Here is a 27,994-nt window from a genome sequence, read left to right as displayed (position 1 = left end):
TGGAAAAGTCGGATTGCGCGCTGGACCTCCACCAGGGTGGACGCCTGGTCTTAGGCCCGTACCTCGATCTCACCCAATCTCTGTTCGGCCTCCGTTACTCTTTGGTCAGTGGTTTCCAGTTTAGTAGTCAGTTCTGTCATGCCTGACCTGAATTCAGACTTGATGGCCGCCATGAATGCCCGAATGTCACTCTTGGTTCCAAGCGTTCCCTTGTCCTCTTGGGGGGGGGGGGGGGGAAGCCTGAGAGTCTTGTTTCTTGGATCTTCTGCATTGCGGCTATATCGGGGTTCTTGCCGGATTTCGGTTGCTTGGCCATTGTGTTTTCCTGTATTGGGAGAGAGTCTTATGCCCCTAAAGGCTGGATCAATAGTATCCGTGCCACCCGGAGTTTTCAGGCGGGGTAAAAGGCCGGGTGCAGCTGTGAAGGCTGGAGTCCTTGTTAAAGGAGTTCACCGTGTTCTCGGGCCGTGGGTTAGGATAAGTGGTTCTCGAGGAGTGGGCCGGGGCGCCCCAGGAAATGTTTGGGCAAATGAGGGAGGAGGAATACCGTTGGATACTGGGCCTCCCCTTCTCTGTTGTCGCTACGTAGATGCTCTGAAGAAGTGATAGTTGGTAATTTAATGGGGGGCAGCCCCAGACCAGCCGCGATGAAGAGTCGCCAGAGTCCCAGCTGTTCCACCAGTGCCCAGGAAGACACAAGTTGGCCCCTAGGTGAGGGGGTGGAGGGTGCCCGCCGCTTGCTGGAAAAGGCGCCAGAAGGCCTGGGTCCTGGAGCCCGCGAGACCCACGCTTCCTTGAGATTGTTGGGTACCTGGTTGGAGTAGAATGAAGAATTTATTAGTGGTGATGAAGGGGGCTAGGTTTTTCGTTCCCTTCCTGATTTATTTATTTTAAAATGTTTTTATTGGCATTTATATCAAACAGTACATATTGTAGCTCAAGTCACCAATATTATCTTGCACATGTTACCACAGATTAACATAAATGTTTTAACCACAACTAGTCTTCACTTTTCAGTTTACTAGAGTGTTTTCTATAAGTGCTTTAATATGGTGTTAAGCGTGGGGCAATGTCACCTATGTTGGAGGGCTGACGGGGCTCAGCTGTCCGGTATTAATGTGCCAGTATGGATCCTGTGTGTTACATTCCAAATCTTGACCCTACACGTTCATGGGGGGGAGGAGGGGGGTTTGTCATCAGATGGGTGAAACATGTCCCAGATGAATGATTTCCAGGCTTCGTATGTTGGGCTCACTTCACCCCCAGCTTTGGAGACCCCCTTCGGCCCATACTCTCATGTACTGGCCCAGACCAGTGCTCCAACTCACTGTACCACCTATCATATTGTGGCCCACTCTGAGACTTCCACGCCATTTACAATGGACGTTTTTGCTAATATGCAAGCCATATCCATGAGTTTGATTGTGTCTGTACTTGCTAATCCTCGGATAGGACCCTAGGAGGCATTCTTTTGGTGTCCACTCATATCTCACCACCCCCGCCTTCTTGCAGGCCAGCTCTATCTTGTTCCAAAAGCATAGTGTTTTCGGGCACTCCCAAAACATGTGTAACATCCCTGCTCCCTCTGAACCGCACCAAGGGCACAATGGGTTTACTTTGCTATTAAATTTAGAGATTCGGCCCGGGGTCATATGTACTGTACAGGACATTCAGTTGGATTAACCTGAATCTGGCGTTTCTAGAAACCTCCCGGGGGTACATCAGAATCCTCGCCCACTCCTTATCAGTTCTACTAATACCCATATCGGTCTCCCAGCTTTGTTTTAGTCCTGTACTTTTGGGGTTAGGCCTATCCATTAGTTGATTGTAAATCCTGGACACTGGCCTCCACCCATCCCCAAGGTTGTGGAGTACTGCCAACATTGGGTCTATTTCCGGTTCCTCCGGCCAATCCTTCCAGATCTCCTTCGCTGTCTTTCTGATTCTGTGATACCATAGGAATTGGCCACTGGGTATCCCTTCTTTTTCTGCCATGGACTCAAATTCCCTGAAGGACCCCTCCTCCTAAACACCCCCCCCCCGTGTGTAAACGCCAAATGCCTCCCATACCCTCATGTTTACTAGGTCCTCTCGGACTACACAAACCTCTATCGGGGTCTCGTGGGAGTATGTGCGATCCCAGAAATTATTCAAATGTGATCTGTCCCGGATCTTCCTGTCCAGTGTCGCAATCCTTGGGGTTGCACCCAGGCACTTCAACGAGACCCAGAGTATTTCTTTTAGATGTGCAGGAGCTACAAGTTCTTTTCAGTCTAATTTCCGAGGGCCTTTTCTGCAAGCCATTTGGCCATGTGACTGAGCTGCGCCGCCAGGTAATACCTCTCAAGATCCGGTAATTGGACCCCGCCCTCTGTGTGGCAGCTTGTGTCTGGCAGTGCCCCATAGACGCTCTTCAGCAGTTTCTCTAGTGTGTGGAAAAAAGAGGCTGAAATGTAGTGGTGGACATTGTGGAAGGAATACAGGAACCTTTGGAGAACTATCATTTTAGCTATAGCAACCCTTCCCATCACTGACAGTGGGAGCCTTGCCCATAACCCCATAGATTTTCGGAGCCCCTTTGCCGCCAGATTGGTGTTGTCTTCGTACATCAAGTATGAGGTATGCCAGATGTTCACCCCCAGGTATCTAAATGTTTTCAGCTGTCAGTTGAGCCCGACTTCTGGGAGGTCAGCGCCTGGTTTCCCAGCTAGTCCAGCTAATGGGAATATGCAGGATTTCTTCCTACTGAAAGATATCCCAGATATTTGTGCAAAATTTTCCAGTACGTCTAGCACCACCGGGACGTTCCAAGTGGGGGTCCCATAGGTATAACACGTCATCAGTGTACAGAGACACAACATGGTGTACTCCGCCAACTGTGATTCCAGCGTCAAAGAATTGCTTCCTTAAGTATATCGCCGATGGCTCCAGGCCCAGTATGCAGAGCTTGGGTGACAACGGGCATCCCTGTATATTCCCTCTTTGAATGTCCCAGGGGTCTGGCGCTGCATAAAGTAATTCAACCCATCTGATAAAGTGCTCACCCACCCCGAACTTTCTCAGTACCGCAATCAGCCATTCGCAATATGGCATCGAGCGAGACTATTGCATAGTGTTCCCGTCGGACTGCTGTTTGTTCCACAATATGCAGCAGACGCCTCAAGTTTATCGCCGTATTGCAGTTTGGGATAAACCCGCATTGTTCCCCCATGTACTAAGTTCCCGATCTCCAACTCGTCTCAGTGCTGTAGTTGGGTGTCTTGGGGTTTCCCTTTTGTACAGCCACTACCGGAGCCTGCCTGGCTTGTCCCCTTCAGAATGTGCCCTAGTAGTTTTCTCGATGTAGTCAAATTTCGATAATCTGTCCCAAGCCCCCTGGCAGCTACCTCCTGAGCGCCATCAGTTCCTCCTCCCCCTCCCCTTCCCCTCTGTGCATGGGCTTCATGTCGCAAGATGATCTCCCTATCTTGGAAGTTCAGGATCCTTGCTATTATTGGTCGAGGGTGTGAGCCAGGTGGTGGTCTATTTTGTTGAGTTCTGTTTGCTCTCTCCACATCAAATCCCTGTGAGCTCACAAGCTCCGACTTCCTGTTGCAGTAGGGTTTCTATAAATTTCGTGGGGTTGGACCCCTCATCCCTTCAGGAATTCCTAGTAGGTGCAAATTGTTGCGTCTAGATCGTCCTTCAGCATCCTCTGCGCTGTCCTTGTATTGTTTCTTCTTTCTAGTTCCTGCACCTTGACCTTTATATTCTTCATTGCAGCCGACGGTTTCCTTTTGCTCTGTTCCCGCGGTGGACAGGCGTTCAGTGAGATTGCGCATATCTTGACGCATCAGCAGCATGTCTGATTTAAACTTTTATTTTAGTATCTATAAAGGAGTGTAGGCACGCGATGGCCTCCAGGACTTGGCTATCTCTATTGGGGGGATTCCGGAGCAGTTTGATCAGAGCAGGCCCCACTGGTGTTCTGCCTCTCTTCTTTGGGTTTGGCTGCAGCGAACGCCTTAGTTATCGCCGATTTGTTTTGGATGGGACATATCGTGTTGTAGTGGCCAAAACGTCTCGATGTCGCTGTGCGCTGCAGTCGCCCCCTGGACCGTGTGTTGATATATGGTGGCCTGCAGGGGTTATGTATAGGTCTGGGTGTTTACTTTAGGTTGTTGTATGCTGGCTCACTGCTTTTGTACCTCTTGTGCAGGTCAGTCGTAGTTGGAGGGTCCCCCACCGCATTGTCTAGCAGGTCTTTGAAGCACCCCCAGTAAGTTTTCAGTGTGGCCCGTGACCCTTGGCGCCCCCATATAGCAGTGGTAGTTCCTAGTATCCTTTGCTCTTGTGTAAAGCACCACCCGCACTGCAACTCACACCACGGGTGGCGCGCAATCAGGGTCCAATTTCAGCCTCACTAATATTCCATAAACTGTAGGGGAGCACAGGTGCCCAGCCTCCGGCCAACGTGTCAGAGGCTTGTAGTAATCAGCCTCGGGGCCCCTCTCACCCCGCCAGGGTGCGGGTCCGACGGATTGAAGACCTTTAGTAGGTTCAATTCAGGCTGAGCTATAGCGCACAGGGCCTCTTATTAGGTTCCTGTGGCGTTGGCAAGAGAACACGGCCAGTTGCTGTCTTTTCTCTGCACAGCTGACAGCGCTGCTGCCGCCCCTTAACACGTGTACAATGTGCTTTATGAACAGTTCTGGTCAACACGGCACTGCCAACACCCCCAGGAGCCTGTGACCAGCTTGATTGACTTATGTTCCTTGTTGCTCCTGGCGTGACGTGCCCGCAGACTATGCCACACTTCAGCCTGTATTCAATCGTATTACAGTGCCGCCATTATGTGCATTGCAGTCGCGCCGACATGGATCCAGTTGTCAAGCAATTACAGCCTGGCTGCAGCGTGCTGTTATGTATGCTGGCAACGCGTAGTGTCTACGGTTTCTTGTATTGTGGGCATTCAGGTGTGCAGGGCCAGTGGTTGGGCCCTTCTCCAGGCTGCGCTGTTTGCGGGTGTAACTTTCACCTTTCTCGTTCTCCGGGTGGAGCGATCTGCTTTCCCCGGTCTTACACAGCTCCGCACCAGGCCTCTGGAAGCTGCTCTCCTATCCGGTCTGTTTCGTGCCGGTCTGCTCATTTCAAGCCCCTGCCAGTAACTCTGATTGGTATATTTTCAGTCCTGTATTGTTGATCCTCGCCACCTCCAAGAAGCTGCTTACCGTCAGCGCAGTGTAGGTCGGAAGGATTTGGGCTTGCGTTCACTAGTTACGCGCCACAGATCAGCATGAGGTTCAACGTCTTATCATGGACTGAGGGTGGGGGAGGTTGCATCGTGCAGGGTGGCCATCTTTAGAGTGGGAGCTCCATGTTTCTGGCAATGGAGGGAGTCGGTGATCAGTCAATGAGTTGGGCACTTGCACGGAATATCCCAAGTCAGCGATGGGATTGCTTTCAAAGCAATAGAATAAAATGTGGTGGAAGAAATTATGCAAAACACAGATTTTGGAGCAAGGCTTTAGGTAGAGGGCATCATGCCCGTGGCATACCTAGCAATCGCCCACAGTGCAAATGGAAGTGCTGTTCCTGCAGCAGTGGGAGCAGCGCAAGAGCTCCTGCTCTGCTTGGGGCTGCAGCTGGAAGGAAGTGCCACAGCAGCCTCTGGTTACTCAGCAGGCTCTCTGGTCGCTGGAAATCATCTCAGCCATGTTTCCTTGATCCTCTTCGGTTTTGGTTCCAGTGGTCGACTACCTCTTCAGCTGCCCGGATCTGACTTTTAGCAGGAGCCCAGCCTATCGAACATCCTTGCAACATTCAAACTTGGTGGGGTGGTCTGAGGGGGGGTCGGCAATCCTTTCAGGATGGTCATCCTCCCAGTTTGAACTGGATTCTCACACTCGGGCTGGAAGGCAAAGGATTGCAGATTTGGACTCCAACCTTGCTTCCTGCCTTCACAGAAACTTGTTAGGTAAGAATTGTTACAGTCACACTGTGTGAGACTACACAAGACTTATCTGCTTTGTATTAGGTAACCCACCTTTGGCTGTAGGACTGAATTATACAAGTTGGCAGTGTGACTGAGCAGCCCGGCCTTTCTCGAGCGGGGTAAATTTGAGCTGTACAAATGAAATCAGTAAATACAAGTAGCGACTCAAGGTTTCAGTTATAAATATTTAACATCTATTTTTAAATAAGCATTCTTTAAAAAGGCAATTCGTTGTAACAATTCAAGTAAGTTTTTGAAAATACTTTTCAGAATCAATAAATCTGGTGAATAATCTTTGGATATGCACAATACACTTTTCCTACACCCTGAGGCGTCTTCAATTACAAGGATAGTATTTGCATTTATATATCACACTAATATACTTCGTAGACTCTGGGTTGGAGAAAGGGGTTAGGGGGAAAATAAAAAGGTTAGAACAGATTCTTAAAAAGGTGAGGACAACTGAATTCTCCAATGAAGTCTACGCAAGCCTTTCCCAGCAGTAACAATATTCACAAAGCTACAACCTATGGAGGGATAAGCAATGCCAATGCCAATGTCGATATATTTACAAGAATGCCTTTAGGGAGCCAAGACAGCCTAAGTTATTCGGACAAAGTCAATAGTTCTGATGCACTTCTTGGATCAGTCTTTCACAAAGTCAGATTGTTCCAAAAGGAAATCACTGAAGACGCACAAGCTGTTAGGCATGTGCAAAGGAAAGTTAAGCAAGTGCAAATCTCAAGTGAGACAGCACGACTTGAGGCAACAAGGTAAGCTCCTCCAAGCCCAAACAGTACCTCTGGTTAGAAGAGGAGTGGTCCAGCTGTATTCCATCTTGCTACAGATATGCAGACCCTGGTTCCTGAGCCTCAGTCGTGGGGACAAGACGGCAGGACATCTGGAGGGCTCCTGCGGCAGAACTCGGGAAGGTTGTCGGCAGCTACGGGCTCTTTTCAATTCAGCAGCACTTTGCGGTTTCAGCGCTTCGCAAACAGCACAGATGCAGAACAAATCTCTGGTTGGACTTTCCTTGCTGCCTCGGTTCTGGACTCTGGTGAGGGGCCTCTGAATCGCAAATTCCTGCTTCTGGAGTGTCCTCGGGAGGACCCTGGAGCTTTTGGCCGGATTCGTTCTGCGGCAGACATTGCACTTGACTATGGACACTCGACCATAGTCGACATTGCTGCACAACGGAGAGGCATAGCAAGTTGGAAATGGCACCAAAGTGGAGTTTGTCTCAGGGTTAGTTGGTCCCACTAACCGAAGGGGAGAAGTTGTTCCGTCTGGAGCTTCTCTGTCGAGATGAAAACAGACGTCAGCACAGCAGCAGTGCTTCACCGGGCAATTGAAGGTCCAGGAGGTTGCAGCAGGCTTCTCCATGGTTTCTTCAGATGTTTCTTCCAGTGGTCGACTGACTCTAGTCCCAAAACCCTCGCCTTTTTATGTAAGTTTTCTCATTCATGCACATCCTAGACTGTCAATCGCACCGCAGGGTGGCTGTCCTTTCAGGACGGACAGCCGGCCAATCCGGATTGGTTTTGATCAGGCACACCTAGAGAAAAAGAACAGGGGAGTTTCGGGACTCTCCCTCGCATCCTGTCCTTTCAGGCACACTAGCCAGGGGCGGCCTTCGGGTCAGAAGCCGCCAAAAGCAAAACACACAAAGAGCTTAAACCTGTGTCCACGCACAGAGTAAAAGCAGAGAAAGACATCACAAACAGAAAATGGCGAAAAAAGATGGGGGGGGGGGAGGGGAGGGCCCACTTTGACAAAATGGACACCCATGCGTGCTGTACTGCAGCTGAGGTTTCAGCCTGCGGTATAAAAGCACAATGGTAGTAAACATTAAACCACTGCCACCAGCCATTTAAAGTAGTGAGGGTAACAAAAGAATTACCTGAGAAAGTAGGATAAGGAGCTACTAAGTAACCCCCAGCACTCCCCATAAGATGGGATGTGCTACACCTACAAAGAGAAAAGGTAAGTAAAGTCAATTTCACTTTACTTATCTTGGGAATGTTAGTTCACCCAGGAAAAGGTATTTAAACCTTAAGAGAAATCCAAAGGACTTTCGGTGGCACTGAAGGTGCTGTGCGTCACCATACAAAAAGCAAATGCCGATGAAGTTTGTCAGACTCCAAAAACACTGAGGAAACCTAATCCAAACCAGGGAAAAACACCTGAGTGAGAAAAATGGTCCCACTCACTCAGGGGTTAAAATTAAAAAGTCCTAAGTCCAGCAAAAGAGCTGTGGGCTTTAAGGTTGAAGGGAATTGGCACATAAATGTAATTTCTCCTTAACACCACTCTGGAGCCTGGATGGGGAGTCCACAGAACCCCTGCCGAAGATAAAAATCACACAAAGGAATTTCCTGCCCTGGAGGTCAGGGCAAGGAACAAGAAAGAACAGAACACTAAAATGGAAAAAAGACTGGAGCCGTTTTGGTAAAATTAGCACCCATGGGTGCCTTTACCTGGGCTGTACAAACAGCCCACAGTAAAGGTGCACTGAATTAATAAAAAGGTTCACTGCCATCAGCCATTAAAGGTAAGTTTGTCTGTTAACATAAATCTTAAATTTAGAATAAGAAAAGGGATACTCTGTATCGTTCCAGCACTCCACATATGGTGGCGGTATCTTCCCAGCACTCCACATAAGGTGGTTGGGGGGGGGGGGGTCTCCCCTAATACAATATAAACAGAATTCAAAGATCCTTTTTACCTGCAAGTTCCCAAAAGGATAGCCAGCAACAATAGGCACTCATTGCCAAAAAGTTGTCGGAGGATACATTTTAAAAGATAGGGGGCGTGGCCAGGAGCGCCAGTGATCCGGCTGCTTCCTTGATGGCCTCCACCCAGAGTCCGCGACGAGTAGCTACAATCCGATAGTTTCGGATCACGTTTTCCGGCGGATCAATGGCATCCTGAAGACCCAGAGCACCTGATGTGATCCGGGGGGGGCCCTATTTTCCCCTTAATTGACCCCGAAACAGCTTGGCTTCGCTCCTGTGCTGGGACACGGCCGGCGCATCCAAGATGGCGGATGGGACGGGCTTCTCGCCGTGACGAGGAGCGAGCGGGATAGTACCCCCGGACGCCGGAGCGAGGCAGCGGCAGCTGCGGCGGCGCCGCATGAGACACCGACCCGCTGGTTCGTGGAGCTGCGCAGGAGCAGGTGCATCGGAAAGTGTGCAGCCTTCTTCCCGCCTTGGTGCCTGTGGCTCCGGTCGAGCGAGAGCTCCCGAGCCAGGAAGGTGTTCTACTCTGGAGGTGCCCGCCTCGCCCCCTCATCCCCCCCCCCCCCGGGGACCACTGAGAGCGGTGGTTGGGGTCCTCCGGCCCTGGAGAAGGTGAGAGCGCATCAGCGGGGCCCTGGGGGTGCTAGCTTCCCGCGGCCACTTAGCTCCCCAAGCTGTGCACTTCCAGATCCCTCTCTTCATTCCCGGCCCACTGACCTTTGATTTTTGCACAGCCTGGGACCCTTCACCAGCGATGGCACCTCCCCTGGGCTCCCCCCTCTGGATCCGACGACAATCCCCTGGCCTCCTGTCTGGCTCCGCCGCCCCGAGGCGCTGGGCTGGCGATTTACTGATTCCAGCTCCACTTGAAGTTTAACAACATAACCTCTTTGGACCACGACCTTCGCAGCGCCCCGCCACCCAGTGGCTTCCTGGGGTGCCCCTGCCCATCAGTCCTTGCTGCTCCTCGAGTGTCTTGGGCCTCCATCGCCACGACAGTGGGGTTCATTCTGCCAGTGATCAGCATTTCGGGTTCGCCCTTGGGGCCCCAGTGTACTGCCGACTGACGGCTTCAGAGTTTCTATCACCTTGGGTGTCCCCTGCAGTGTAGCTGGTTTAGGCTACCCCCAACACCACCGGCCCAGGAGATTTGAACTCCTATCCCACGCAGGATGACGAAGCTGCCTAAAGCAACCAAATCCTCGGACATCTCTGCTATGCTGCTGGCAGCAGACAAGACAAAGAGGTCGGCCCCTGCCCTGAAACTGACCCCACAGAATGCCCCCGAAGAACAGGGAAAGCTAGCCACGAGGGACAACATCCAGGCCTTCATGCAGGACATCAAAGCGGAGTTCCGATCTTGCATGACTGAACTGTCTACGCGGATGGATCAAACAGACCACCGACTCACCGAGGCGGAGGGAGACTGGGAGAGGTGGAGGACCTAACCCAGAGCCACGATGCCGCATTAATGGAACTGAGGCACGACCTCCAGGTGTTACAGAACAGGAATGAGGTACTAGAGTTTAAACAGGAGGATCTGGAAAACAGAGCTCGAAGAAATAACCTCTGTATCCGGGGGGTCCCTTCATCAGTCCCAGATAAAGAATTACCAGAGTACATAGGTAACTTCTTCCAAGCTCTCCTCCCACACATGGACAAATCTCAGCTCATCCTGGACCGTACGCATAGACTGTGCCCAAGGCGCGTGGAGTGGACTCGGTCCTCCAGATGTAATCACCAGGGTCCATTTCTACACCACTAAAGAGGCCATCTCGGCGATAAACCGTACTAAGGATGAGCTTCAGATTTTCCAAGACCTCTCGCTGATGACCCTGCAGAAAAGACGAACCCTGAAGCCCTTAACTGGGTTCCTGCAGAGCCAGCAGATACTCTATCGATGGTTGTACCCGTCCACGCTTCAATTCACGTTCCAAGGTGTGCTGCGTAAGATAAGTCATCTGGAGGATGCAGAGTCTATCTTGCGCGCGCGCAAACACTCTGGAGTCCTCAGCGGCCCACAGTCCCCTGTGTCCCTCGGGAGAGGCGGAGCAATTGCCTCAGACAGCTACAGCAACCCTGGTCTAAAACACAGACGCCAGAGCGTAAAGTAACCCTACCACACATCACGATCACGAAAATTCCGATACGATAAACTCAAGAAAACGTCAGATGCCGTGGGTCCCTAGCGGCCCATGCCCCACTCCAAGCACTATGTCATCGACCCCCCCTTGGAGACGAAACCAATTACTTGGTTTGGTTCTAGCCCTGTTGGCTGGAAGTACTGTTATGGCCCCGTTGGCCTGGGATGGGACTGCGTTGGAAATGCCGGCCTCCCACCCGACTACAAGTTTACCCTCCCGTTGGAGGATATATAAAACGCAGCCACAGGAATCCCATGCTGAGCTTCAGTCTTCAGATGATGACTGAGAATTACCGTCCCCCCCCCCCCCCTGCTCAGACCAGCTCCCTCTGCCAGGAGGGGCCCGGGAGGCCCCACCACCACACCAGAAACTGAAATTCCTGACAATGAACGTCAGGGGCCTCAACGCCCCACAGAAGAGTAAAGCGATCCTGAGGTGCCTACAGAATCATGAGTCCTCCATTGTCTTCTTCCAAGAGACCCATCTGCTCCCGACCGACTTCACACGGCTATGCGACTGGCAATTACCTCTGCAATTCATTGCATTGATTTGAACAAAGGGTGGCACGGCGATTCTCTTTGCCAGGGGCCTCCGACCACAAATCCTGGACTCTATGCTCTGGCCAGATGGCCGCTTCGTGGCGATCAAATGCCGAATCTTCGGCCAACTTTATACGCTGATCTCGGTGTACGCTCCTAATGAGGGACAGGAGGAATTCTACTCAAGCCTAGAAAGTGCCCTTCCGCCATTCGCGGAAGGCCAAACTATCATCGGGGGAGATTTTAACAGAGTCCCTGACCCATTGACAGACAGGTCACACCCCCCAGCTCGTAGAGACTTTGGCCTGGCGACAGCGATTCTCAAGCTATTCAGAACATTGGAGGTAGTGGATACTTGGAGAGCCTTCCATCCCGAGGAATAGGACTACTCATTTTATTGTTGCGTACATAGAACGTACTCGCGCATCAACCTCCTCCTAGCCTCCCCCCAGGTCTTAGCATTTACGGACGAAGTTTCCATAGGGAAGAGAATCCTCACATATTGCCCAATAACCCTAACTTTCAGAGCCCACAATCCCGACCCGGCCCTGCGACGCAGATGGTCCCTTTACGACCCAATTTTAGGCGATATGGCAGCTAGACGTGGTGACCAAAGCTATAAAGGAGTTCTTTGAAGTAAACTGGAACGAAGACACCTCTCCAGCGAACACGTGGGATGCAATGAAGGCAGTGGTGAGAGGGGTACTTATCTCCCGAGGTGCAGCCTACCATAAACGGAAGCAACAGCTCCGTCGTGATCTGGAGGGGCAAGATGCAAGAGGCGGAGACGGCATGCAAAGCTAATAATTTGGTCCCCACGAACCTACTGAGTCTTGCAGGCAGCCCGGAAGAAGTTGGAGGCCCACTATGCAGAGGATCCCACCCAGCTCCTAGCTAAAACAAAACAAAGCTACTATGCCAGAGGTAATAAAGCTAACAAATTCCTTTTGGAAAAGCTAGCGAGAGTCCAGAGAAGGAACACAATTATAGGCCTGCGGGACCCTCAGAACATAGTGCAGTTCGCGGACCGGGATAAATTGCGGATTGCAGAGGCCCACCTCTCAGAGACGATGTCGGCAACCCCGAGATCCAAGGAGGAACAACAGGCTTACCTGCAGGAAGCGGCCGTGCCTCACATCGCCACTGCAAGAACAAAAGAGCTGGAGGCCCCCATCACCAGCGAGGAGGTTGACGAGGATATCAAAAGCCTGAAATCAAGGGCCCCGGGCCCAGATGGGTTCTCGCCTCGATTCTTTAAACTTTTCCGGCCCCAGCTGTTGGCCCCCATGACGACACTCATTCCTTTGCGACCTCAGGGATCTATCACAGCGTCAATGCAAGAATCGATCACGGTGCTAGCTCTCAAACCAGGGAAAGACCCTAGAGACATTACAGCATATAGACCTATTTCGCTACTAAACCTGGATGCAAACATTTACTCTAGGGTCCTGGCGAACTGCCTGGCGAAGATCCTCCTATGATCGACCCAGATCAGACGGGCTTTGTGATTAATAGAGCAACCACGGATAACACCTGTAGGGTACTTAATCTGACCGAAATAGCTAAGCGAGTCTCGCGAAAACTGGCCCTGCTGGCCTTGGACGCAACCAAGGCCTTTGATAAAGTAGATTGGTCGTTCCTCCGTCTCGCCTTGGAATCCTTCCGTCTTGGACCACTCTTCTCGAAGCTCATCCTGGCGAATTACCAAACTCCGAGTACCCTCCTCCGAGTGAATGGCCTATTATCCAGCTTGATTACCCCTAACATGCAGCACGAGTCAGGGGTGTGTCCTCTCCCCTCTTCGCTCTGGTGATGGAGCCTCTGGCCCAGAGGATCCGCTGTAATACCAGAATTAAAGGCCTCCAAGTAGGCCCGACCCAACGTAAGATTGCGCTATATGCAGACGATGTGATGTTGACCATAACGGACACCTCCCAGTCATTGAGGGGCCCCCCTGGCGGAAATCCACAGGTTTGGTAGGGTCTCTGGTTTTTCTATAAACTTTACGAAATCAGCAGCCTTGGGAATAGGCCTGGAATGGGAAGATAGGGAGTCCTTCAGAACCCGCTGTTCGATTCCATTAATTGAGAAGTCTATCCCTTACCTGGGAGTCCGGATCCCTGCCTACCCCGAAGACACCTACCGGATAAACTTTCCGACCCTGTTTAAGACCCTGGAGAATGATCTGGAACGCTGGCTCTCACAGGAAATTTCGTTAATAGGTTGCATTGCGGCCTGTAAGATGAATCTCCTACCGCGATTCCTCTACGCCTGCTCTGCCCTCCCCACTATCATCCCCCGCCCCCCGCTGCAACGGCTACAGAGGAAGATCTTTAGCTTCATTTGGAGGGGGTTAAAGTCACGCATTCCGCGGAGAACCATGATGTGCACTCCAACCCAGGGAGGCCTTGGGGTCCCGGATCTACAAAGGTATCAGATGGCGGCGCAGATAGCTCATACTCTAGATTGGACCATCGCGTCAGGGCGGCCCAAATGGATGGAAGCAGAACAATCCCGATTACCCCTTCTCCGTTTCCTGCTGCACCTGCCAGCCTCATTGCGACCAACATGGCCATCTCTCCTATCGTCGACCAAACAAACACTAAAGGCATAGGATTGGGCACGCAGGTCCAGAGGCATCCCAAGAGACCTAAGCCCAGCCGCCCCTGTGTTCTACAACCCGGCTTTTTCGCCTGGGCCCACACCCTCGAACTTTAAAAAACTGGATCGCCGGGGGCCTCAGCTCCGTAAGTCAGCTTTTCGAAAACTCTCAGCCGCTGACGTTCGCCCAATGTAAGGGCACCTTTGACCTGGCTGAGACCGATGGATTGTCTTGTATCCAAATCAGACACTGGTGTTCGCAACCCCAGACCCGCACAGCAGCCACATGAGATTTAGATGCCCTCGAACTAACAGCCTCTGATCCACCGAGCCGAGGGCGATCTCCACGCTATACAAATTATTGCAGTCGAACTTGCTCGCAGCCAAAGCGACTTATGTCACAGTGGGAAACAGAACTAGGACATCCGATTCAAGACCAATCGTGGTCCGACATCTGGGCACGTACCCAAACGTCCTCTTTTCTGCGTGACCAATCGAGAATGTGCACATAAACTTCTCCTCAGATGGTATTACCCACCCTTGCGACTACATCGCTTCAATCAGTCCTTGAGCCCGCTATGCTGGCGCCGTTGCGGCATGGAGGGCTCCTACCTACATATGTGGTGGTCATGCCCAGTGGTGGCGAACTTCTGGTCCCAGTGTATAGCCACCATAGCAGACATTTCTCAGATTACGTTACCGCTGGAACTAGAACCAATCCTACTGGGGATTGCAATCCCAGACATATACCCGAGATCTGGCAGGCGGGCGACTCTCATAACGCAACTGCTCCTAGCCGCAAAAATCACGGTTGCCCGAACCTGGAAATCCCCAGAGGGCCCCCTAATGATCCTGTGGTGGCTGAAGCTTTGGGACCTCTTCATTGCGGAAAAAAATAATGGCTGCAAATAGAGGCCACCTTCACCACTTCACAAACATTTGGTCGCCAGTGATAGTGATAGACTATGACCAGCGCTTCCAGCCCTAACGTACAAACCTCGCTTGGTGTTAAATGCCCCAAGGGCTGAGGACAGGGACCTGGCTCGGAGGAGGAACGGGACCCGGAGGGCAGTTAGAGCGGGTGGGGTGGGACGGAAACTTAGACGATTAAGATGACTTGAAATGTAATGCATGTTGTATGATTGTAATGTAATGCTTTCCTGTGCGCTGCCTGAAAAATAAAAGTAAAAACAAATAAAAAATAATAAAAAGATACTATGTAGAGTCTTAAAAATGACGCCCCTAAAGAGTAAAAGACGGAGTGTGGAAAGAGGTTCCCACTCGCTGAGATATAAGGGAAAAATAATCCACCAGTAAAGCAAAACGTCCCGGGGTTGACACAGGTCAGGAAGATTTATCTTTGCTATGAAAATCTTACCCAACATCTACTCTACACCAATCTCACCGCCTGCCACCAGTGTTGGGTATGTTTTTCTGTGGGACTTCATAAGACCAATCTCTTCGTATTAGGGACCCAACTCTTAACATAGGCCTGTACTACACAAATCGGCAGAGTGGCTGAGCAGCCAGGCTTATCTTAAGAGGGCTAATGTGAGCTGTAGAGCAGTATCATGAAGGATCCATGTAAACTCTTACCCACTAAAGTTATATAAAAATGTTTATTTGTATACACATGGCACTTTGTTATTAGTTGCTGTGTTTTTAGATTAACCATTCAATGGAATAAAATTATATCAAACAATAATGCAGGTGAGTAACCTTTCTATGTTTTGCTGATACTGACATTTGATGTCACTGTGTGCTGGACATGTACTTGATATATATATCGCCTTTACAAAATTGAGTTTGGGAGGGAAAGTTTCGGAGTACCCTTTAGCAACTGTTATAATAGTCTTTTCTCCCAGAGGGATGTAGGTAGTCTGTTTCCTAGCAATAAAGTGTTATACCATTTAAAACCTATGGAGGAACCAGCACTTCCAAAGCCAAGAAGAAGAGGAGCCTTTTCGAAACCTGGTTAACGAAAGTGAAGTGGATAGTTCTAGTTCTGATGCAGTTCTTCAAAGAAAATGTTCACCAAACGGTAGTTCAAGAAACACATGAGCTCAAGAATAGCCTACCTGATGGTGCACAAGCTATAAGGCCTGCACAAAGGAGTTGCGTCCCCAAGCCTCACAGTACCTAAAGATGAAGCAGAATTGGTAGCTGGCTTCCTTATTGATGCACACCCTGATTCCTGCTCCTTGGTTGTGGTGAGGAAAGGGGGGGAACTTTGCAGGGCTTCTGCAGCGGCAATCTGGAGAGGGATCCGGCAGCAATGGATTCCGCTCGCTTCGCCTTGTGGTTTTGGAGCCTTTTTCTCAGCGCTTAGAAGGAACTGATATCCCCGGTTGGCTGTTTGTCTGTTTTTAAACTCTGGTGAGGGGACTTTGCTGAACAATTCCTGCTTCTGTAGGACCCCACAGATGCCTGTGAAATTTCTGCAGGATTCGTTCTTCGCAAGACTATGCACTTGATGGTCCAGAGACCCCTTAGTATTGCAGCCCCGGAAGGTCGCCAAAAGTTGGGGTTTGGCACAGAATCAAGCAGATCTTGAGGCTAGTTGGTCCCACCAGCCTAAGGGAGGAAGTATTCCTTGGCGGGTATTTCCTGTTGATGTGAAAACGGTGTCAGCACAGCTTCATAGGTGCCTTTGTGATCCTGGAATGTGCTGTTGGCATCTGTTCGTCTTCTGATTCCTTGTTCCAGTGGTCGCCTCTGCAGTCCCAAAATCCTCGCCTTTTTATGAAGGATCCCATTCGATCAGTCCTGCAGCAGTCAATCGCCTAGGGGGGGTGGCTGTCTCCAGGACAGCAAGTCACCCATTAGAACTGGTTTCAGCCAGGCATTCCTACAAAGGACAGTGAAGTTTCAGGCGCCTCCCTCACTTCCGGCCTTCCCAGACACACTGGAGCCTGGGCAGGCTTCAGGGCTGAAGACTGGCAAAGGCAAAACACACAAAGGACCCTAACCTATTCTAAAGGATAGAGTAAAAGCCCTGTAGAAACCGACAAACAAAAAATGGCAAAAATGATCGGGACATTTTGGAAAAATTGTCACCTATGGTTGCTCTACTGCTGTTGAGAAATCGGCCTGCTAGTAACCTGCACAAAATGTAAAGAGTAACCACTGCCACCAGCCATTTAAGCAAGTCAGTTGTAACAAGAGGTGGGATAAGGAGTTACTCCTCAGCACTCCACATAAGGTGGTGTTTAATGTACCCACAAAAAAAATAAGATAAAGGTTATCCTGCTATACTTGAGAACTGTCGGTCTCACAAGAAAATGTATTTAAACATTTAGAGACGTCCGAGGGACTTCTCAGTGGCACTGCACAGAGGATGCTGTGCGTCAATATGCAAAAAGCAGATGCCTATGGTGTTAACCAGACTCCATTAAACATTAGGAATACAAAAATCCTATTAAGAGAAACCGAGTGAGTGGTAAAAAGGGAACCCACCCACTCTGGAGAGAAGTCTGTTAGGTAAGAATTAGTTCAGTCCAACTGGTGTGGGACTAGACCAGGCGTATCTGCTTTGTATTAGATAACCCAACTACACAAGTTGGTAGTGTGACTAAGCAGCCAGGATAGTGTGAGCTGTACAATTGATACAAGTAGCCAGGTAACACTTACACACTTAAAGAGATATATATATGTTCTTAAGAATTCTTTAAAAAGCTTTATCTGCTAGTAACATTCAAATTTGGGATTCCGTTTTTTTAAAAGACAATGTTGGTAAAGACTTTTCTTATGCAAACACAAGTTCCAGCACACAGTAACTTTAGAAAAGGTCAGTATTGCACTTATTTCAGTTACCAATTCAGTTTTTGAGTTGTTGAAGGAAAGGTTAGAATAAGATTTAGAACATACTTTCAACAGTTTGTAAAACAATTACAATCTCCTAAAGGAAGGCGGGTAAACATCCCAGCAATAATAGTGTCAACACTTATAATCTATGAGGGAACAAGTAATGCCAAAGCCAGTACTTTCAGCAGAGTGCCGTTAGGGAACCAGGACTGCCAAAGTCCATGGACAAAGTCGATTGTTCTGATGCACTTCCTCTTAGATAAAGTCTTGATAAAGTTAGGAAGTTCAGAAGAAATCACTGTAACTCAAGTCAAGTGAGCTACATTGTAGAGAGCACAAGCTGTTAAGCCAGTGCAGGAGAGTTCAGATCAACTCCAAAAAGCACTTTGCAAGACGGGAAGCACAACCTATGGCTAGAAGGTGAATACCCCAAGCCCCACAGTACCTGTGATTCGAAGAGAAATGTTCCAGCTGGATTACCCCTTGCTACAGCTTGGCAGACCCTTGTACTTGTCCCTTTATCATTGTGACGAAAGGGAGAACGTCTGGCGGGCTCCTGTGGCAGTACTCTGGAGAGGGACTTCCAGCAACAGATTTCCTTACTTTGTGTATTGGTGCCTTTTCCTCGGCACCAATGAAGAATGGAAACTTTGGTTGTAAGAAGCTTGCTCCCTCGGTCCTGGACTCTTGTGAGGGGACTCTGGATCAAGATTTCCTGCTGAGATCTTAGCTAGGGTCCTCTGGATGCCCGCGAAGATTTGGACGGATTCAGACTTAGCAAGACGATGCACTCATCAGTGAACACAGGACCCCTGGCATTGGGCTTCTGCAGCTCTTATTAGACCCAGCAAGTCGGGGGTTGCACCAAATAGAAGCTCGTCTTAAGGCTAGTTGGTCCCACCAGCACAAGGGAGGAAGTCGTCCCGTACAGGTCTTCAGTCGATTTGAAAACTGGGTCAGCACAGCTGTAGGGCTTCACTGGGCACTTTGTGGTCCAGCAGGGTGCTGCTGGCATCTCGTTGCGTTGTCTTCAGATGTTCCTCTCCAGTGGTCGACTCTGCCTCTAGTCCCAAAAACCTCACTTTTTATGCACATTTTTTTTTCTTTTTAAAAAAATAAAAGATTTTTCCGCCCATTTTTTTCACAGCCTAGCCTGTCACACAGCAACTGGCCAATCGGGACTGGTTTCATTCGGACACACCTAGAGATGAGGACAGGGACGTTTCGGGACTCCCTCATTGCATGGCTTTCCAGACACACAAGTCTGGGCGGGCTTCAGGGCTGAAGCCCGCCAAAGGCAAAACATAGAAAACAACTCAAACCTGTTTCGACTAACAGAGTGAAATCCAAGAAGTAATTAACAAACAGAAAATGGTGAAAAAAGAAGACTGGGGCCATTTTCGGAATAAATTGTCACCCATGGGTGCTGTACTGCAGCGGAGGGTTCAGCCTGCAGTAAAAATGCACACTGGTAGTTAAAGTAAACCACTGCCACCAGCCTTTTAAAGTATGTTAGTGCAACCCTGATCTTCCCTGAGTGGATTCCTGCCTCTCTCATTCCCACTCAAGCTTACTCCTCTTTTGCATGCCTAGTCTGTAGGCTCTCTCTCTCTCTCTCCTAGCCACACTTACTGTTGCTACTCTCTATTGGCCCCCTGGTCAAATCACCTCTTTTCTCTCGATTGGGCTGACCTCTCCTCCTCCCTCTTGGCCTCAGCCACTCAACTTCTCCTCCCTGGTGACCTCAACATCCATCTTAATTCTACCTGTCCCTCATCTGCACTCTTTTGCAACCTCTGCGATTCACTCTTCCTCTCTATCCTTCCCTCCAGCCCCACTCTGCTGGGCACACACTTGATGTCTTTATCTCCTCCAGCCTCCCCCTCTCTAACCCCCTTCCCACTTCTCTCTCCTGGAGTGATCACTACCTCCTCATCTCTCCATCTCCTCCCACCAAGTCCACTCCTAGATTGCCACCCACCTTCTCGGATATCTGGCCCATGAAGCGTTTGTCAGTCGAGGCCTTTGCTGCAACGATCTCCGCCCCGCCCGCCTGTCATCCACCCCAGACTGACTCACCGTGACACAGCCCTCTCTCCTCTACTTTTCTATTTTTGCTACTCTTCATACTCTTGCCCCCATCATGAGGATCTGTTTGAAGTCCAAAGCCAAGTGCAATTCTTGGTATTACTCTGACCTAGCTACACTTAAACGCAAGTGTAGGGCGGCGGAGAGGAAATTGAGGGCTTCTTGCTCATCCTCAACAAACTGGCCTGCCGCCTGCTCCAAAGGCAATACTGATTCACCGTCCACACTAAGAAGAGAGTCCACATACAAGCATGCAGCATCTAAAAATTCAGTCGACTCTTCAAAATCTACAAGGAGCTGGCCAACTCTGCTGCAGTCCCTACCCCTCCTCTCGCCTCCCAGGCTCTTTGCAATGCTCTTGCTTTGTGGGATGTTTTTACCCATGCATCCAAGCCCTACCATAAAACTGTGCAGTACTGGCATGTAAACATCATGATGGCCAGAACTCCCTAGAGAGTACACAGGGAAAACATGAAGAATAGGCTGCCACCCATTTTTTCCTATGTTGTGAGCACAGGAGGGCACCGCCTAAAACCACCATTGGGCTACACACACAGTAGCCTGAAACCATTGGGAATGGCAATGCTGATTGCCAAAAGCAACCCAGAACTGTGGGGAATTCATTTTCTTAATCCCAGAAATGGTTGCAATACCGGTACTCACCACTATCAGAAAGCCGGCGTTTTAAAACCACCAGACTTTTGTGTAAAAATGAACAAATGAAACGAAACCAGGCCAAGGAAAGACTTGCCAAGAGGTGGATACAATGTAAAACTATATTCTGAAATGACTTGAAGGAAGTAATTATTTAATGTATAGGTAAAAATTGTAAGTTTGATTTAAACTGGGAACTAAAGTGACATTTAGCTGAATTCTGCCTGACAACTACCCCCGACAGGAGAAACCTGCTCAGCCACTCTTCCCAGGCCTAGCTGCATCCTGCTTCCCCACCAAAAGGAGTTGACACCTCTCTGATTAGATTAGGGGAGGGGCACCGCAGGAGGTTGAACAAAGGCCTGTCCTGGACTCAGGCAAATGTTATATTGGTGGGGGCCGTAAAGTGGATTCCTCCTGGGGGAAACTGGGAGCGGCAGTGCCTCTACTAGCCAGCTGAGCTTGGGAGAAGTGGATAATCGTTATTCCAACATGAGATGTGGGAAGCCACACCCCTTTTTGACCAGGGCATAATTTAAAAAAAGATGGATAATTTATAGTACGGACTTGTCAGAATTATATAAGTAATATCATTATTCTTGTGATTTTTCTCTGCATGTTTTAAGAGGTGTTAGGACCCTGTGGTGTATTCTGGGGGGTTGCTAGCGGAAAATAGGGTCTTACTCCAAATGTCTGCATGTTAAAAATCTGACACTTTATCATCTGAAACCCATATCCCTGGTGCACATTTGTGTAAAATCTGGAAAGGTTTAGAGGTAGTTATCTGGATGAAAAGGGGAGAATTCTGTTATCAGTGGACACAACAGCGTACAAAGACGGGGATCGGATGGTTTGGTGCTTCAGAAAATATGTAAACTGGACCTATAATATGAGAAAAATGGTACATAGATAAATATGTATTTGGATCAGAAATAGATTTGTGTGCAATTTGACAAGGGGAGGTTCCTCTGACCATAAAACCTACAGCATCACTCTTTTCTTCTCTCCAATCAAGGGAGAGAGGGAGAATTGGGCCAATGACAAGTAGAGAGGGGCAGGCTCAGTTATGCCACGCACACACCCACTTCCAAAACACACAAAAAGACTGCTGGGACAGGTAGATTCAATTCCATTTGCTGCGGAGCATGCTGACAGACGACTTCACATCCAGAGATCCAGACTTCAAATCCATCAATTTCCAGAACCTGTAGCAGAAATTAACTCCAGAATTTATAGCAGAGAGGCCTGAATCCACCAGCTGAATCCTCTTCAGCAGGCCTCAAAACCAACCAAACTATTCAACAGCCGGGCAAGCTGTTTGAATTTTTGCCAAGAATTTTTGGAAGAACCTGTAGCAGGATCCAGAAAGCAGTGCTGTATCCGGAACCCGAGAGAACCACAAACCAGACCGTTGTGAGCAGATCCGGTGCTTGACAGACTCAGAGCAGAGCTGACCCAAATAGCCGGGACTTCAGAACCACCCGCCGGAAGTCCCGTCCAACCTGACCAGACCGTGACATTGTGAGTACCTAGCAGAACTGTGCAGAACCAATCTCTTAGGTTAAAATAGTTTGGATTAGATTATTTTAACTAAGTAGAACCGCTTCCTAGAAATCGTGTCGTCTGTCATTTTTAAAGCTGCACAACTGTCACCTGTCAATTCTGCAGCTGCAAGCTGTCACCTGGCATTTTGAGTTTTACTTTAAATCCGAAAATCTACCTTTATTAAATCGTCCGTATCTCTGGAACCGTTTGGGCTAGGAACGCGGTTTAACTTTCATTTTAAAGCTGTGATTCTAGGCTTTCCAACAAACCTAGACTTCCTACTCCTTATACTTTTTCCGCAATCACGATTTACGCACTCGCGAAATTTACCGCGATTTGCGATTTTGGCTCAATTTCTCCACTTGTCAAAATAGCAGCTCCATTCTTTCTTTTTCCGTTTGCAACTTGTTAATAACTCATAGAGCATTGCTAAAGTGAGCCTGAACTAATACCAACACGCATCTCCCACTCACCCTGAATCTCTAGAGGGAATTAAAATCAGTTGGCACATTTTCCCATCCATTGCCATCACATTTAAAAGCATTTTGGGCCTGTGTTTCAAACACCTACCTGTTTACTCTAAGCTTGCTGGGGGGGGGGGACTGAATTTCGTATTGTATTTGATTGTATTCCTGAAGACTGTGTGTGTTACTTCCATCTCCTTGCATTGCATATAGGGGGGGGGGGGTGAATTGCCACCAGGGGAAAAGTGAACATATCTCTTGTGAAACCATATCAGTTTATTTCTGTACTGCATTTTATTCCTCATTGCATTTCCTTGAAACCATAAAGCATTTTCAGCTACCTCATCCTCTACTACTCCCAAGTAATCAAGTGTACCACTGTAACATTACCCATTGTGGATCCACATCATATGTCTCAGTGTACTATCAGATATTAATATATTATAAAAGTGTGATAGTTCTAGATTGTTGAATTGTCCAAATAAACCTTTTAATTTGCAAAACAAACCTACTTCTTGGCTCAGTGGGGTCGGGGGGGGGATTCTAAGAGGGGGGTGTTATACAAGGGTTGTCATCCAGAGTACTGAACTGGACATAAAAATACATCAATAAGGGTTTTCCTCAGCATCCCAGACTAGGCATTGACTTAGCTGTAGTGTTGATTGAATATCGCTTACAGCTTTATCTCTAAAACCCAGGACATCCTGTCCACCCTCACCTCCGCTCCCCCACTTCCTCTTCGGCTTGCTGACCCCCCTCCCTCTGCTACCACCACCCCTTTCTCCTCCTTTCCTCTTTTCTCCCCTGATGAGCTAGCTAGACAAGTCCATTCTATGAAAACCTCATCAAAACAGGTCCATCCCAGTTCCTCTAAAACCATTAAGGATCGACACGCTTGCCGATTTCTGCAACCTCTCCTTTGCCTCTGGTTCTTCCCCCCCTCCCCTCTTAAGCACTCACTTGTGCATCCTCTCCTCAAGAAATCCACTGCTGATCCATTTTGTCCGGCAAACTATCGCCCAATTTCCATTAATTCCTTTTTGGGGTAAACTCCTGGAAAAGCTGGCCATCTTTCAGCTTCATCTTCATTCCAAATCTGTGGGCTCCCTCCATGATCACCAATCTGGCTTCAGAGCTGCCAGAAGCACGGAAACTGCTCCCCTGAACATCCGTGAAGACCTGCTCTCCAACCTCGACTCTAACATTCCCTCTGTCCTCATCCAACTTGACCTCTTTTCTTTCTGATCGACCCTCCCAGGTACAACTTGGGTCCTTCCTATCTTCTAGCTCCCTCTCCACCTGTGGTGTCCCCCAGGGGGTCTAACCTCTCGCCCTGGCTTTTCAACCAATACCTGGCAACTCTTGCCTACTGCATTTCCGTTTTCGGCCCAACTTTCCAGTGCTATGCTGATGGCATTCAAATCATTTTCATCTGATTATCTAATCATTATTTAAAATTGGTGTGCCGCCAACGATCTTTGTCTAAATGCCAAGACCAAGATCCTCCTTATTGGTACACAATCTCCATCCTTTCCTCTCGCTCTCTGGCTGGCCTCCCTTGGCCCTCCTCCTACTACCACCACCTGTGTGGCTTAGAACCTCAGGGTTATCTTTGACTCCACACTTTCATTCTCCACACACATCAGACGTCTCCAAAAAGTCAAACTTTTGATTGCACCTCCTTGGAGGTACTCTGCCTTTCCTCTCCTTCTCTCAAAAGCTCACTGTCTCCCAAGTTCTGGTTCTGTCCAGACTGGATTACTCTAACAGCCTCTTTCTAAATCTACCTGCCTCCACTCTCTGCCCTTTACAACTAATCCATAAAAGGACTGCAAGACTTGTCCTTGGCCTCAAGCCCTGGGATCGGACCTCTCCAACCCTGAAATCACTTCATTGGCTCCCAGTGGATGCAAGGATTACATTTAAGACCCTCTACGTTGTCCACGAGACTTTCTGGCGACTGCGTTCAAAATACCTTAACTATCCCTATGTAAATAACCCCCCTCTCGGGACCTTTGCTCCTCTACTTCTAACTCCCTCAGGGTTAGTCGTTTTGCAAAGAAACTAGCTGGGGGTAGAACTGTCTTCGGCCGGTGCCTCCCTTTGGAGCAACCTACCGGCAACCTTGAAACTTGAGGAAAACCATCTCCGGTTCCTGAAGCACTGCAAGACCATCCTCTTGGCCTCTCCCCCCCCCCCTCCTTCTCCCCTGTTGATCTGTTTCTTCTCTTGGCATTGTGCAGCTGGCCACCCTGTCATTCGGGCCCAGGTACCTGCTTACCCTGCCACCCTCCTGCGCTGCCTCCAGGCCACCCCCTGCACTAGGGTTCTGTAGCTGTACTCGTACAGTCCTCCCCCTCCCCCTTTTCTTCTGCACTTATTGGATATACCTTATCTGATTAACTTTCACCTGCCACTTGCTGGCTGCACTACCATGGTTTATCGCCCTTATTTATTTTATTATTTATTCTGTTCTCTCCTTTTCCGCACTTTGCACAATTCCCCCCCCCCCCTCGGGTCCCCCATCCATTCTTCCATGCATTTTTCCCTTTGCCCTTTTCCATGCACTTGTGCTTTCTTAATGTCACTGGGCCTAGTAAGATCGCGGTTTTCTTTTTTGTTCACCCACGTAACTTTTTATGCCCGGCCTAGTAGCTTGCAACCTAAATTACCCCTGCTCATAGGAACTAATGGTGCTGCCAGTGCCCACTGTTTGTCGAATGAGACCTAGTCTGTAGTAACATCTGAATTGGAGAATGGAAGCCCACAAGAAAAATGCACGTAATCTTTCTAACCTACTCTTTGTAGTGCGCACAGGGGGCAGACATTTACTGTTTTTGTCCTTGGAATTGTAATGTCTTTCTATTGAGTGGCTACGAGAAATGTGGAGTGTAGCAGTTTTTGAATGCCTTTTATCTTTAGCATTTTACTTGTCCAATTAAAGTCAATCTATATTCATACAGACTGTAAACATGTTGTACACACATGATTGCAAATGACTACTGTTGCTGATTTGGTTTTGAATTTCAGAAGAGTTCATACTTTAATCCAACTGCTCGTAGTGATGCAACAGTAGAAACCCATCATCGCCGATTCCTGGGCAACCATAAATATCATAGATGTAAGTAAACTATTGTTGGAGCACAGCCTAAACTATACTGTTTTATCCCTTGATGTTTAGGCTTCTAACGCCACATTGTGACATCATTCAGGACCTGTCAAAAGTATATCCATTGGAGATTGTGATTGGAATGAACGGCAGAATATGGGTGAAAGCAAAAACTGTTCAGCAGACTCTAATTGTGGCAAATCTTCTTGAGGCGTGTGAGCACCTCACAGCAGAACAAAGAAAATCTGTCTTTGCAAGGTTTTCTGATATGTAATAAAATGCTTTGAGTGTCATGTTTTTACCTAATTTTGACTGCCTCAATTATTATTATACTATGTCTAACTTTTTTAGATTCCTAACTTCAGAGGTTTGTTGCAAAACTTTATTTAAGATGTGGACTCTTGCTTTTTAAAATAAAGCACATATTTTTATAGTACCATTTTGTGGCATATTCTATTTATATGGATTTACAATATATATGAACAAGTCATCTTGCTTTACAATGGGTGATTGTTTTCATGTGGATGAGATGTGAAGCTTCAAACAACCTTCTACAAATGATGCTGCAACAAGAGTATTTCTCTGAAGCCAGGATTCCTGTGAACACCCCTACTGTAATTCAGAGGCTCTCTGTCGCCGATTGTTTTTATCTGACACTCCCATGTGTTAAACATATATATTGGAATCCTATTGCAATTGCTGTAAATAAAAATGTAGGTTGTACACTGTGATACTTCATTTTGAAACTATTTTAATTATACAATGAAAGGTGAATACATAAGCAGGTGTGGTTTTCAATATAAATGTTTTCCTGGTAACTTAATGGTCATTGGTTTTCTTTGGCTTTCAGTAAATTGTGTTTGTGTGGCAAAGCACCGCTTGAAATGACTGCAGACAGTTTTATTTTCCGAAGGCTTTCCACACTTAAAGATTTTCCTGGTGTGTGGCAAACTCTGCACCATTTCCTGGGTGCTGCTCTCGTGGAAGCAAGTAACTACCTGCAATCCCGCAGGTGCAGCAGTTTTGTGGTAAGGCACTAGCCCAATGCCTCTCATTTTAAATAAAGGCAGTCTCCATGTCTTAGTATTTTTTTTTTTTTTTTCACCCACCTCTCCCTCGGAGAAATACGTAAGTAGAACAGCCATGTCCATTTCGATCGAAATGATTTAAAGTTATACATTTACAGATGGCAGACATTCCCACGAAGGAAGCTGTACAGTACAATAGCACAAAGATAAGAAAAAGTAGTGAGCCAGTTTGAGGGTGCACATGTAGAATGTGGGACCATAGATCAGGGACCAAGCAAACAAATGAAATATATAAGAAACATGACTTAAAAAAAAGTAACATTAACCCAAGGGGGCAAGTGCTATATAAATATGCAAAATTACATTAAGCATTGCAGGAAGGGAGTGGTGGGGTCATGTGGAGAGATTAGGGGGCACTCGGTCTTTAGAAAGTGGTGGTTTAAACTGAGCTTTGAAGGCATGTATGTCTTTACTCATCTTCTCTATTACGCTAATGCACTATGTCCTTTGCATTCATGACACAAAGAGGCTGGGCGGCCATTTAAGACTCCGCCTACACACCAACTATAAGGCTTATTAGATACCTCTTTTTGTTACATGCATCCTGAGGTTTCAGTACGCGTGGCCTCACCACCTCGCACTAGCAATTATCATAATATGCTCCTTTCAATCATCCATAAGCCGTTCTACAATAATTAACAGAACACCTATATTTGCCCCTCACGTACCCTGCTGGTCTCATCCACTGCTTTTGACAACTCAGCAGTTTGAGTGGCCCACACTGAGCTTATTACTTAATACTAAACCGGCAGTGCGGCATCCAACCACATCCTGGGCTCGGTTTTCACGACGCGCGATTACCATGACAACGCGTGTCGACACAATGTTCCCGGCAAGTGCGCATGCGTCGTTTCTATAGCAACAAGCTTAATGCTCGCCTGACGCCGTGCATGCACATTGCTCCTTGCCCCCCCACCCCCTCAGAGGCGCACCACTGCAATTTACTCGCTCGTTAGCCCAGCTGATTGAAGCGGCTGCTTTTCTACTTGCACAGCCGTGCAAGGTGCGCCTGGGGGTCTGGCGGCTGCGCGTGCACACATGACGGCCCGGCACCACGGACCAGTCAGTGTGTGCGTGTCTCGCTGCGCTCCCCCCCCCCCCCCCTTGGATTTACTGCCCAGCCTGCAATATAGCCTGCACCTACAGGTCTCTAACCAAGCATGCGGAACTACCCTGGCGTTTACCAAGTTTAAATCACCAACGCTATGGGTCGTTTCTTCCTTTGCACAATATATTTTACATT

At 48.5% G+C, this 27,994-nt stretch overlaps 1 protein-coding gene across 1 annotated transcript in view; it reads left to right on the top strand.

Moving 5' to 3' along the window:
• The window catches only part of EXOSC3 (exosome component 3), a 66,686-nt gene extending 40,205 nt beyond the window's left edge, over window positions 1-26,481 (top strand). The window contains exon 4 of the mRNA XM_069630358.1: window positions 25,736-26,481. Within this exon, the coding sequence (XP_069486459.1) occupies window positions 25,736-25,937 (202 nt within the window). The 3' untranslated portion in view covers window positions 25,938-26,481. The remainder of the gene's footprint in view (window positions 1-25,735) is intronic.
• Window positions 26,482-27,994: the final 1,513 nt, after the last annotated feature.

Source organism: Ambystoma mexicanum, chromosome 6q, assembly GCF_040938575.1.
Source record: "Ambystoma mexicanum isolate Mex_15411 chromosome 6q, UKY_AmexF1_1, whole genome shotgun sequence".
In the NCBI taxonomy this organism is placed as follows: domain Eukaryota; kingdom Metazoa; phylum Chordata; class Amphibia; order Caudata; family Ambystomatidae; genus Ambystoma; species Ambystoma mexicanum.
Note: the sequence above shows the minus strand (reverse complement) of the source record. Positions and strands in the feature narration are given on the sequence as shown.